The sequence below is a fragment of the Perca fluviatilis genome, chromosome 6 (assembly GCF_010015445.1).
Source record: "Perca fluviatilis chromosome 6, GENO_Pfluv_1.0, whole genome shotgun sequence".
Taxonomy (NCBI): Eukaryota; Metazoa; Chordata; class Actinopteri; order Perciformes; family Percidae; genus Perca; species Perca fluviatilis.
In genome coordinates, this window is record NC_053117.1 from 11,608,197 (window position 1) to 11,620,644 (window position 12,448).

The following is a 12,448-nucleotide window of genomic DNA, read 5'->3' on the forward strand; positions in this document are numbered from 1 at the left end:
AACCAACACAAATAATTGAATAATAATATTTGCTACTTTTCACATATTTTCCTTGGTGTTTTCTTTGATATTTACATTTAAAAATCTCAAATGGCAAGTTAGCACAATCAGCAGGAGAGTTCACACAGTGGTGAGTTGATTTTCCTTTCCTCAGTGTCTCATGGTTGTTATCATCATATCCAAAAAAATGCAACATTGTAAAAATACCTAAAATTGCATAAATTAGCATACATTGTTCACAAAGATGACATGGAGGCAGCTGGACAGGTCTGCGCCTTCTAGATTACATAGTCCCTGTTTTCAGTATGTTAATCCAAAAAGTGTGGGTGAATGAATCCTTTAAATATGACAGAAAAGTACAAGACATTTTAAAATTGTGATTAGTGGTTATTTTCTGAAAAAGGAAAAACAAACAAACCATGTTTACCTTCAGATTATATAAATATTTATTTCATTTCAGCTCTGGTATATCCACATGCATGCTAAACATGGTGGTAAAGAAGTTCTCTAGTGTTTAGAACCCATTATATAGAGTCTGAAAACAGTCTGTATCAAAGATAGCTAGCTTAAGTAGTTACTTGTTCGAGAATTCCTTCACACGACCCATTTGTCATTAGAGAGACAATTACCAAAACAAGACAACAAGCGCATTGTTTTGGTTTAGCTCTCTGCAGTCCTGAAGGGACAGCAGAGCTATGTAACATTTAGAAAAGGCAAACAATATGAGAATTGTATCATTTTGAGTAATCCTTCATCCCTCCAACCATAAATAGTCCTTCATTTTGTTCCACAACATAAGTAGGTTTGATTAAAACAGTCTTTACAACAGTTGAAGTATCCTTTGTTAATACTTATTATATCTGCTGTAGATATATAAATATATATATATTTCTTTTTTTTGACATATTGTAGGTGTATGTATGCAGGTAAAATTCAGTTTAATATGCTACTCCACTGTGGGAGAACTAAAAGAGGCTGAGACAGTGGGAGCAGGCTGAAGAGGGGCCGCAAAGAACAGCTTTCCTTAGAGGCAGCAGCAAGAGGCCACAGTTTCATCTAGGGTTACTGCACCTAGTCAAACACCGGTCACTAAAGGTAAGGAATCATCTTGGTTGTTTATTGTACTGTGTATGATCTATGCAGTGGGGCAATGTGACCATCAACAAGATACAGAAAGGTAGTTGTGCAAGTCTAGTCCTAGCATTTAGGTCAGATGAGGATAGCTGCTTCAGTAAAAGGTAAAAGCAGAGAATATTCATTCAGGATACACCAATCCAATCCTTTATATGGCTAACAGTGCATACCATCAGTATAATATTCAGCGTTTCTACTATTAGTTATGTTCATTTAGTTACGACAGACCAACAAATTAGTATTTGGAAAGATTAAGTTAGATTGGTGCATTTCTTATTGCCGCATACTGGATTATATATTATGTTAGCAGGGATATTTTTGAAATTTTGACAAAGCCAGGCTGTTTCTCCCAGCTTCTAGTCAACTAATCACCTGCTGGCTGGTGAATGTAATGGACTTTTTACTCCCTTTACAATTATTTTCTATAATTTAATCTTGGCTTACGTTGTAATATTATGCTGTGTCTCCTCTCTTTGAAATGGTTTCAAATATATTTAAATATTGTCAGCGTTTCAGTTTATTTTGATTTCTATGATACTGATTTGTTTTATGACAATGTGTCTTGTCATATTGAAGGTAATAATCTAAAGCATTTTGCATGATTGGCTGTACTTGACATTATGCAATCTGTTTTACACCTACATGAACCTTGCCCCTTTTTTCATGTTTTGCCTGGTGAAGACTTGGTAGGATTTAAACGTTGCCTGTTCACTTCTAATAAACATTTGGGAGCTATGTTATAGTGATATATAATATAAGCTCTGCTTTCCCCTTAATCAACAAAACTATTACATTTCAGTTAAAAACCTATAATGCACAATAATGGGTCAAATATGTTTTCAAAACCTGGACATCACTTCTTTCTGAGACATGTCCTGTCCTTTCCACATGAGTAGGAACCCTGTAAATCTAGTCAACGATAAGGAAACAAACATCAGTTCAAGATTTGACACAGCGCTCCGGAATCTAGCGGAACATGTGTGAGCCATGTGAGGTAAGATCTCTTTCCTGTACAGGTTAGCAGCTATTTACAGATCACAATAACCATGGGGACAAGCCATGTTAGTGAGATACCATGTATACAGGATGGACCTGCTCTGTTTCAGAGTTCTAGGTAAAAAGGTTTCAAATTACTTTGAAATCATTCAAGTTATATGTTAAATATAGCAAGTTTGCACAAGAAACTTGTAAGAACTGTAAATGCAAATTGACTCTCAGGTTTCAGAACACACTGTCATCAATTCATGCATAGAGGAACTGGACTGAGAACACAATGACTGACATAACATACTGATAAAGATCACGGTGTGTTCATGAAATATTAAAATCACATTTAAAAAAATGCTTAAATAAAACCAAAGCCTGCAGTAAGAACTCAATGAATTCAAAAGTACTGATTAATAAACATGGATATTGATGAAGGTCTATCAATCAATAACCTGATAGAAAAACTGTAGTCGTAAAGTCGTAGCTCAGTGGCTGGATTCTGCTTCTATTAACACAGGATATTATATTCAATATGCATGTCTGCTACCTGTCGGAAGTTATTCTGAGTTCTTTGATATTGGCGGATTGTAATTTTTTGAACACAACTAGGAAAGCAGAGTGATGAAAGAACAGAATGTGGCTGTAGAATTGGAGTCATTGGTCCCAGATTCAGTCCTGCGTCAACAACAAAAGAAATAGCGCTGTGACGTCCTTTAAATGTCCATGAGCGCCTCATTCATCATCGTCTTTCTCCTCTATGTACCTCACACTCTCCATCCTGTCCATTTCAAGGGCTGGACTGAGCAGAGCAGTGTATGTGGAGTGTGTGTATGTGAGTAAATTCAACTATTTGTACACACAAATGCTGCAATGGGAAGCATCTCAATGTCCAGGTTTACTTGTGGAACCTTTGAAGGGTGGAGTCATCAAACAGTGGGTTCTTCACCTCCATTTCCCCAGTCTAAAGATGGACAAAGAGAGAGGAACACATTCTGGGTAACATAGTTCATTATCAGAAATACATTTTTTTTTAAATAGGAATTAGATTTTGTGGATCTATGGAGTATAGTATAAAAAATATGTACTTAATGAAAATATTACTATTATTATGAAAGAATGCACACATTTACAGTATATTGAGTAATGTGTCATCCAGCATCAGTATTTATTATTAGTATTTAATCATGTTATTGACATGTTTTACAGTTGGGTTTGGGATCAGATCATGTGTAAAACGTTGTATGTTTATATTTGTTTTAATGTTTTTACAATTGAATGTATGTAATGTAATGTCCTTCTGTACCTATTTGGATCTTCCTGATCTTAAAAATGGAATAAAAAAGTAGAGCATATTGGATTGAGGTAGTGTAACTGATTCTGTGTTGGAGCTGGTCATATTTTCAAGGTGTAAATGTCTTTGAAGCTGAAAACATTTGATATTTTATCACCTTTCAGCCCCAGCTTTGGAACTTTTTCTTTCAGAGCAGACTTTTTAGGCTCCATCTTATTTCCGTCGCAAAGCAGCGCACAGCGCAGTGCACAGTGCAGCGCAACTGTTATTGGTAGTTCCAGACCACCGTGTGTAAGTAGTGTAATGTACTTGCGCCCATGGGTGTGTTAGTCCTAAAATGAGGTGTGGTCATGCACATTGTTGGCGCATTCCTATCTTGAGGCAGAAGAAAGCGATTGTGCAACCAACAAAAACCTGGTCTAAAGTCAATGGCACAGTATTTTTCTGCTATTTACAGGTTGCATTTTCAGATAGTAAGATCAGTGATGGGCAGATTGCAGCCCTGCGGTTGATCCACAGATTGGACAGGTTGGGTCATAAAAATTAACATTCCGATTAATAGCGGATGATAATAAATATAAATTACGTTCTCTAAAATGTGAACATAGCAGATAACATAGCAGATTACATTACTGAAGGCAGCATCTCTAATCATTAAAAAGGTATAGTGTTTCCCCTATTGACGGTAACCCCGGTCAGGCCAGAATTTATTTTTTAATGCCAAAAATAAAGCTAAATACCAATTGTGTTTTCCCTATATTCATTCTGCAGCTGCGCACTGCCATGAACTGTAGTGATGCACTGCTGCAAGCTACTGAATGAGACAACAGTCTGTGGTTTGTCTGTCACAGCAGGACAGTTGAGTAAATGGACTGTTTTTATATAGCGCTTTTCTAGTCTTAACGACTACTCAAAGCGCTTTAAAGGGGTGATAGAATGATTATATAGGGTATTTCACACTGTTCCTTATGGTCTCCTAATGGGGTATGTAACATTGGTTGGGCTGAAAATGGCCTGGTTGATATTTTATTGGCCCTTATGCATCCCTGTGTTTTGGCCCTATTTGTAACAAGAGCTTTTCTTCCAAATATGTTATGGTCATGAATATTTAGATGAGCTGCGCGCTGATTGGTTGAGCGACTTGCCATACGCAAATATCAGAGACGCGCGCTGATTGGTTGAGCGAATCCCCAATACACATACATTAGAGAAGCGACAGAATCTCATATTCCAGACACTGCAATGTTTCATTACCAAATTCACTTCTGAGACTTTTTAAGCTGTGAAATCAACTATATAAAGCTGAAATATGGGCCGCTTTTACAAAATTTGATGGCTAATTGCAAATTTGGTAAGACGTGTCGGACTTTAGGAGCTCCACACAGTCTGACGAGAAAGCGGCAGCCTGCTGGGCTCCATACCCAGGGCAAAGTCACCCTTTGTGGATACTGCACTACGGGGCTCCGCGGCCAGCTGCCGGCATAACTATAATATATTTACGGTTTGAATTTCGTCACGCCACTTTGATTTTAAGGCATTTTTATGAACGTGAGGAGTCTTTGTAGGGCGAGCAGCTGCTTGCAATATGTCCCATTCATTACAATGGGGAAATACCGCGCAGCTAGCTAGCTACACTGTCGCCATAACTAAATTATATTTACAGTTTGAATTTCCGCCACTTTATAACATCTTCCCCAAGTCTTTAAAGCCCGTGTGTCGATTTGATTTTATATTTTAACGCAGGCGTTGACCAGCAGCGTTGCTATTCCCGTTTACATGGCCCTACACTCCTAAATTTTAGTTAGCGTAGTACAGCCTGCAGTCAGATTGTGGGCGTAACAAGCTCGCTGACACTGCGGCCAGGGCAGTGATGTAGCAACCCAGGCAGCACCAACACCGGCACTAAACTCCGACACACAGTCAGAGAAAATTTGCAATTAGCCATCCTTTTTCGTAAAGCGGCCCATATTTGAGCTTTATATGGTTGATTTCTCGCATAAAAAAGTTTCAGAAGTGAATTTTGTAATGGAATAGCAGAGATCTGCGTGACCTAGCTAGATTCAAAAGACTACCTGATCTCAGGTCAATTGTGTAGCCTATGTAAATGTTGAGGCGTGACTGTTCTCTTAAGGTTCCGGATTTTGAGATGCTTGCGTAAGCAACTCAGCTTTGTTGGGATTCGCCCGTTTTCAGCGGCAGTTTCAAAATATGAGATTTTCATAGTAAAGGGGTGTCAGTGGGACTTTGAGCTTCTATGTATGTCCTATTTACCCACCGAACTGTCGTTATTCAACTATGACAGGGGTGCATTCTATCACCCCTTTAACATAGTACAGGAACCACTTACCATTCATACACTGTGGCCAAGGCTGCCATACAAGGTGCCACCTGCTCATCAGGTAAACATTCACACACATTTACACTCCGATGGAGCACTCAGGGTTCAATGTCTTGCCCAAGGACACTTCGGCATGGAACTGCAGGGCCAGGGATTGAACCACCAACCTTCCGATTGGCAGGCGACCTCTCTACCACTTAGCCACAGCCGCCCTTTTGAGTGTGTTATATAAGCTGCTAAAGTCAGTTGAAGTGAAGTTGAAGTGAAAATAACGTTGGTAACGTTAGCCTACCAGTAGTCTATCTCCACAGTGCTGACGAATTCGGTGTATTTAGCTGAGCTAGACCAGAGAATATGCGGTTAAAACAGATCGGTGATGCTGTTTGCTGGAAGTGATGTAAGGGTTTGATGTGTGTAAACGCCTTTTAAACACTACATTGCTTGTTAGGAAATAACAGGGGTAACAGGTGAACAAGCCTTAAACGTGACATAGTTATGCCGATGTGAAGCGTTGTTCATGTGGATTTCGAAAAGTAACTGATGAATATTTAAGTTGAAAACGGAATTTACCGCCGTGGTATCAGCCGCCGCGTTTGCCCCTCGCGTCTCATACGGAGTACCGACGCACAAGTCTAACTGACATAGACACACAGAAACAGACAGGATGAAGTTCGGCATTCACACAAAATCTGTTAGTGCAGCACCTTCCTGTGGAGGTGTGTGTTTATTTGTGCTTATAGAAGATAACTGGTGCGAGACAATGAGAAAAGAGCCTTTTATTCATCTGATTTACTGATATGTTCGGCGCTCCCTCTCTTCATTCACTCTCTAGCTTGGAGGAGGGGCCAACTTTGAGTATTTATAAACAGAAAGCCGATACCAATTACATATTCTACCGTTCAAGTAAATCGTTAAAGAAAAAACTCATAATTTAATACATCATTTAAAAAGCATTAGCCTACAGGCAATAGTAGAGGGGGAGTGAAAATAATTCATAATAATTCATTCGGGTGGGTGGTGGATGGATGATTTAAGCATACAAGCAGATTCGGATATCGTCAGAGACGATCCACGCATCATGCTTGTTAAACACACAGGGGTGTACTGCGGCACTCCTCCTCAGATAGATAGGTTATAAGTGCATTTGCTGGAGTTGTTGATGGGACAGAGGATTTGGCGCACTTGGCTTTTAAAGGGAATGACACTATAATTGGTTAAATTCACGTTGTGCCCGAAACACACCAATAATTAAGAGATGAAATACAACACCTTACTTTGTGCTCAGATTATGCGCCGTTTAACTAGCAAATGTGGAGTTGGACATTCCCTAAATGCACTTTCACCATGCACTTTAGACCATTTGCTATTGATCGTTTAAATAGGGCCCTTTGACTTATCATAGCATGAAAAGCACAGGTGTAACTAATAACATGAATTATATCTCATCATTTCCACCAAGCAGTGTGGTTTAGTTTAGTTCGTTACACATTAGAACTGTTTTTTTCCCCATTCCATTTCCAGCATCATATAGCCATTGCAAAAAGAAAACAAGGCGGTTTAATTCATTTAGGTTTTTAATAAGAAATTGTATAGCGATGACGTTACTAGCACGACCGATTCACCTGCTGCAAGCCCTGTTAGCACACCTCCCGCCGGGATGACAACGCAAGAAGAAGCTGAAGAAATAATGTCCTCTCTGGCCGAAGATGGAGGTGGTAACAGGTCGTCAGAGGCCGGTCACCCTCCTAACCCCTCTTACTCCTCTATCCCGTTAAATTGGAACAGCCAGCAGTGAAGAGACTAGAAGAGCCCGTATACATGGCTGTTTGTTAAGGATGGAAGCTTGGGGTGCGTCGCTTATTGAACGGAGGAATTATGGTATTCTTCAGTAGCCTGAGTAATGTGAAATCTCAAAGACAGCCTGATTCTTTGTTTATAGACTATTTGTGGGTGGCTGTTTGACCTATCTATTCCTGATGATAAAGTATAATAGGGTAAATCCTGTATAGTGCATACACTTGTAGCTGTTATGTATCTTTGTAAGTCATTGGAAATCGCAAGTGCACCCCCATAAAAAATAAAAAGTATAGTTCGAACACTGTCCACAGCTATTGCCATTCAGTAACAACCCCGCCTAGTGTTTGAAGGAAACACAACTACAGTAACAAATCCTTTAATTCTGGCCACTTGGGGGTAGCAGAACAAGCAGAAAACACAACATCTTGCATCTGTGTGTGGTATGCCTGAGAGGAAAGCGCTCCAGATGGTCATCACCACTGCCCAGAAGATCATTGGCTGCCTTCTCCCCTCCCTGGAAGATCTTTATAGTTCCCGCTGCCTCAAAAAAGCCAAGGGCATACTAACAGATACATCTCACCCCAGGCACTCTCGCTTTGAACTAGTGCCCTCGGGAAGACGTTTCAGGACAATGAAAACACGGAGACAGACTCAGAAACAGTTTTTATCCAAAAGCCATAACTGCGCTACTTGAGTATTACGAATGAATCCTGCAGTGAATGCCTCATATGTATGGTATGTCTGTGTCTTTACTTTCTTTTTATATATTTTTATAGTGACTTTTAGAGGTTCTTTTACATTTATTTATTCACCCGTTTTTCACTTTTGCTGATGTTTCGCACTGATAGGACTGTATCCAATTTTGTTGTACATGTACAATGACAATAAAAGACTATTCTATTCTAACTTACATACAGTGCCTTGCGAAAGTATTCGGCCCCCTTGAACTTTTCGACCTTTTGCCACATTTCAGGCCTCAAACATAAAGATATAAAACTGTAATTTTTTGTGAAGAATCAACAACAAGTGGGACACAATCATGAAGTGGAACGAAATTTATTGGATATTTCAAACCTTTTAAACAAATAAAAAACTGAAATATTGGGCGTGCAAAATTATTCAGCCCCCTTAAGTTAATACTTTGTAGCGCCACCTTTTGCTGCGATTACAGCTGTAAGTCGCTTGGGGTATGTCTCTATCAGTTTTGCACATCGAGAGACTGACATTTTTGCCCATTCCTCCTTGCAAAACAGCTCGAGCTCAGTGAGGTTGGATGGAGAGAGTTTGTGAACTGCAGTTTTCAGTTCTTTCCACAGATTCTCGATTGGATTCAGGTCTGGACTTTGACTTGGCCATTCTAACACCTCGATATGTTTATTTGTGAACCATTCCATTGTAAATTTTGCTTTATGTTTTGGATCATTGTCTTGTTGGAAGACAAATCTCCGTCCCAGTCTCAGGTCTTTTGCAGACTCCATCAGGTTTTCTTCCAGAATGGTCCTGTATTTGGCTCCATCCATCTTCCCATCAATTTTAACCATCTTCCCTGTCCCTGCTGAAGAAAAGCAGGCCCAAACCATGATGCTGCCACCACCATGTTTGACAGTGGGGATGGTGTGTTCAGGGTGATGAGCTGTGTTGCTTTTACGCCAAACATAACGTTTTGCATTGTTGCCAAAAAGTTCGATTTTGGTTTCATCTGACCACAGCACCTTCTTCCACATGTTTGGTGTGTCTCCCAGGTGGCTTTTGGCAAACTTTAAACGACACTTTTTATGGATATCTTTAAGAAATGGCTTTCTTCTTGCCACTCTTCCATAAAGGCCAGATTTGTGCAGTATACGACTGATTGTTGTCCTATGGACAGAGTCTCCCACCTCAGCTGTAGATCTCTGCAGTTCATCCAGAGTGATCATGGGCCTCTTGGCTGCATCTCTGATCAGTCTTCTCATTGTATGAGCTGAAAGTTTAGAGGGACGGCCGGGTCTTCGTAGATTTGTAGTGGTCTGATACTCCTTCCATTTCAAATATTATCGCTTGCACAGTGCTCCTTGGGATGTTTAAAGCTTGGGAAATCTTTTTGTATCCAAATCCGGCTTTAAACTTCTCCACAACAGTATCTCGGACCTGCCTGGTGTGTTCCTTGTTCTTCATGATGCTCTCTGCGCTTTACACGGACCTCTGAGACTATCACAGAGCAGGTGCATTTATACGGAGACTTGATTACACACAGCTGGATTCTATTTATCATCATTAGTCATTTAGGTCAACATTGGATCATTCAGAGATCCTCACTGAACTTTGGAGAGAGTTTGCTGCACTGAAAGTAAAGGGGCTGAATAAATTTTCCGCGCAACCTTTTTCAGTTTTTTATTTGTTAAAAAAGTTTGAAATAGCCAATGAATTTCGTTCCACTTCATAATTGGGACCCACTTGTTGTTGATTCTTCACAAAAAATTACAGTTTTATATCTTTATGTTTGAGGCCTGAAATGTGGCAAAAGGTCGAAAAGTTCAAGGGGGCCGAATACTTTCGCAAGGCACTGTATATCACCTACATTTATACTGTACGCAGAAACAGAGCAATATTAGCATTCATTAGGAGTCATGTTTGTGTCCACCTGATGGATGTAAGTCTAATATTCACTCTCCTTTTAGCTCTAGTGGTCTCCATCAACTCCTGAGAAAAATATCTACTTCTTTAACATTACTTACGTTGTCTGCTGTTTGGTGCTAAGCAACTGAGCCTCTTCACACTTGCCTGCTGCTGCTTGAAACAAGGTTGTTAAGAGCTTGATTGTGAGCTAGAAAATAAAAACGAGCTACAAAAAGCTAAAATGCTCCCTAGAACTGAGGGAGTAATTGTGTGTTTGTGATTATGAGAGACATATTTCACATTACACATGGCCATTTGAGCCATTGTTAATTAAAAAAATGATTGATCAGTGCAGCTTTACATTTAATTTATATCATGGCTTAAGATACAATATAATATTTAGTTATTTGGCATTTTATTTTATTTCTGATTTCTGGTTAAGGGCTTCCTACTGACAGCATTTAATTATGCTGACCTGATGATAGACACAGTATAACTTATCATAAAAGTTGAGACACTGTAATAACGAAGCGTTTACTCACAGGTGCCAATCCAGGACACTCATACACTGTGAAATCTCCGTCCTCGTTCTCCTCATCGGTCGATGCTCCTGAGTCAGGAACTTTTGGATCATCCCTTTGTCTACACACACACACACACACACACACACACACACACACACACACACACACACACACACACACACACACACACACACACACACACACACACACACACACACACACACACACACACACACACACACACACACACACACACACACACACACACAAATATTCAGAGGATAACACAGATTTGATGAGGCAGAGAGGGCAGGGAGGGACAAGAGACAGGAGACACACATGCCCAGGAGAGATGAGCGCGTCTGGGCTCAGGGGGGTGACTCACTTCTCCAGGGAGAGCATCTGCTGCTTCTGGTGCTGGTAGTGGTACATCTGGGCACTGTGGGCCAGCTTCTTGTCCCCAGGCTGGAACATACCAAGGGGCAGAGGGGACATTAGAAACTCAGTAGTATTCATCCACATCCAGTTAAACTGTTCAGTTTAATTGACTTCAGAGCATGTGTCCTTTCTACACATGTTCAAGTTCTGAAACCATTTAAAGGATCACATTGTTAAGGAGGCGTCCAACATTAACACAAAAAAGTATAAAATGAACATGTTATGATATGGCCTCTGTATTAAAAGACCTCTCAAGAACTGACAACACATAGATTTAGGTTATTTTGTAGCAGACAACAGTTAACAACAGTTCAACTTTGATTTTGGCACTGTATTTTTGGTAAACCATTATACAAAATAAGAATACACTCAACATCAAAATGCTTTGGGTAGGGATGTATTACTGAGTAATATTATAAAAGCAGTGCCACTAATGTGGACTGTATTTATACAGCGCTTTTCTAGTCTTAACTACTCAAAGCACCTTAAAATAGTACAGAAACCATTCACCGTTCACACATCAATGGCACAGCATCGTGAGCAATTCAAGGTTCAGTGTCTTGCTCACGGACACCTCGACATGGGATGCAGGGCCAGGGATCGAACCACCAACCTTCCAATTGATAGGCGACAGCTCTACCACCTGAGCCACCGCCACACCATCATAATAAGTATTGAAATTTGATTTAGCTTAACAAAAATAGTCAAAATCAAAACTTATATATTCATTTTTCTCATAATAAGTTGTTTGCCTAATAGAGAATATGTGTAAACTAGTAGTATACGATATAAACAATTATTTATTATGTTTTTTTTGCCACTGGGCCAGTGGAAAAAGCTGTAAACACAACATGGTGAAAGTGTCAAAAAAAGGTGCTTAGTTACAGATTCAGCAGACATAGAGCAACATTAGTTAGGGGTCCAAGCAGCGATGCACGCTGGAGCCCTATTGTTTTTCTTCTCATTCTTTCTTCTAGGGCTGGGTTTTTCAATCAAAATTGATTCATAAAATCCAATAATCAATCTTTCTTTTCGATGGAATCTAAGGAATCCATTGGTACCAACTATGTCATGCTAGCTTGTCGGGAAGGGGGTTCCCTCCAAAGTTAGGCTACATTTTGGTGAGGGCAAAAACTGGCATAGCTATTTTCAAAGGGGTCCCTCTGCCACCTCAAGATATCTGAATGAAAATGTCACTCAATACTCACTGAGTGTAGAGTCTGTAGAGATGCACTTTATTGTGTGTTCATGTTAAATAAACAGTATGTAACTGCTTTGGGGTCAGTTCTTAATGTGAACATTGATACTTTTATGAATGCAGCAGGTTATAGGGAACCTTGTACA

General features: G+C 39.8%; 1 protein-coding gene across 2 annotated transcripts in view; it reads right to left on the reverse strand.

Moving 5' to 3' along the window:
* Positions 1–422: 422 nt before the first annotated feature.
* npdc1b (neural proliferation, differentiation and control, 1b) overlaps positions 423–12,448 on the reverse strand; it is a 30,820-nt gene continuing 18,794 nt past the window's right edge. The window contains exons 7-9 of one of the 2 annotated variants that reach the window (XM_039802866.1): positions 11,052–11,131; positions 10,685–10,778; positions 423–3,082 (exon numbers count right to left, since the gene is read on the reverse strand). In XM_039802866.1, coding sequence (XP_039658800.1) covers positions 3,017–3,082; positions 10,685–10,778; positions 11,052–11,131 — 240 coding nt within the window. In that variant the 3' untranslated portion in view covers positions 423–3,016. Of the gene's footprint in view, positions 3,083–10,684; positions 10,785–11,051; positions 11,132–12,448 lie in introns of both variants that reach the window. The other variant, XM_039802865.1, reaches the window with a different exon arrangement.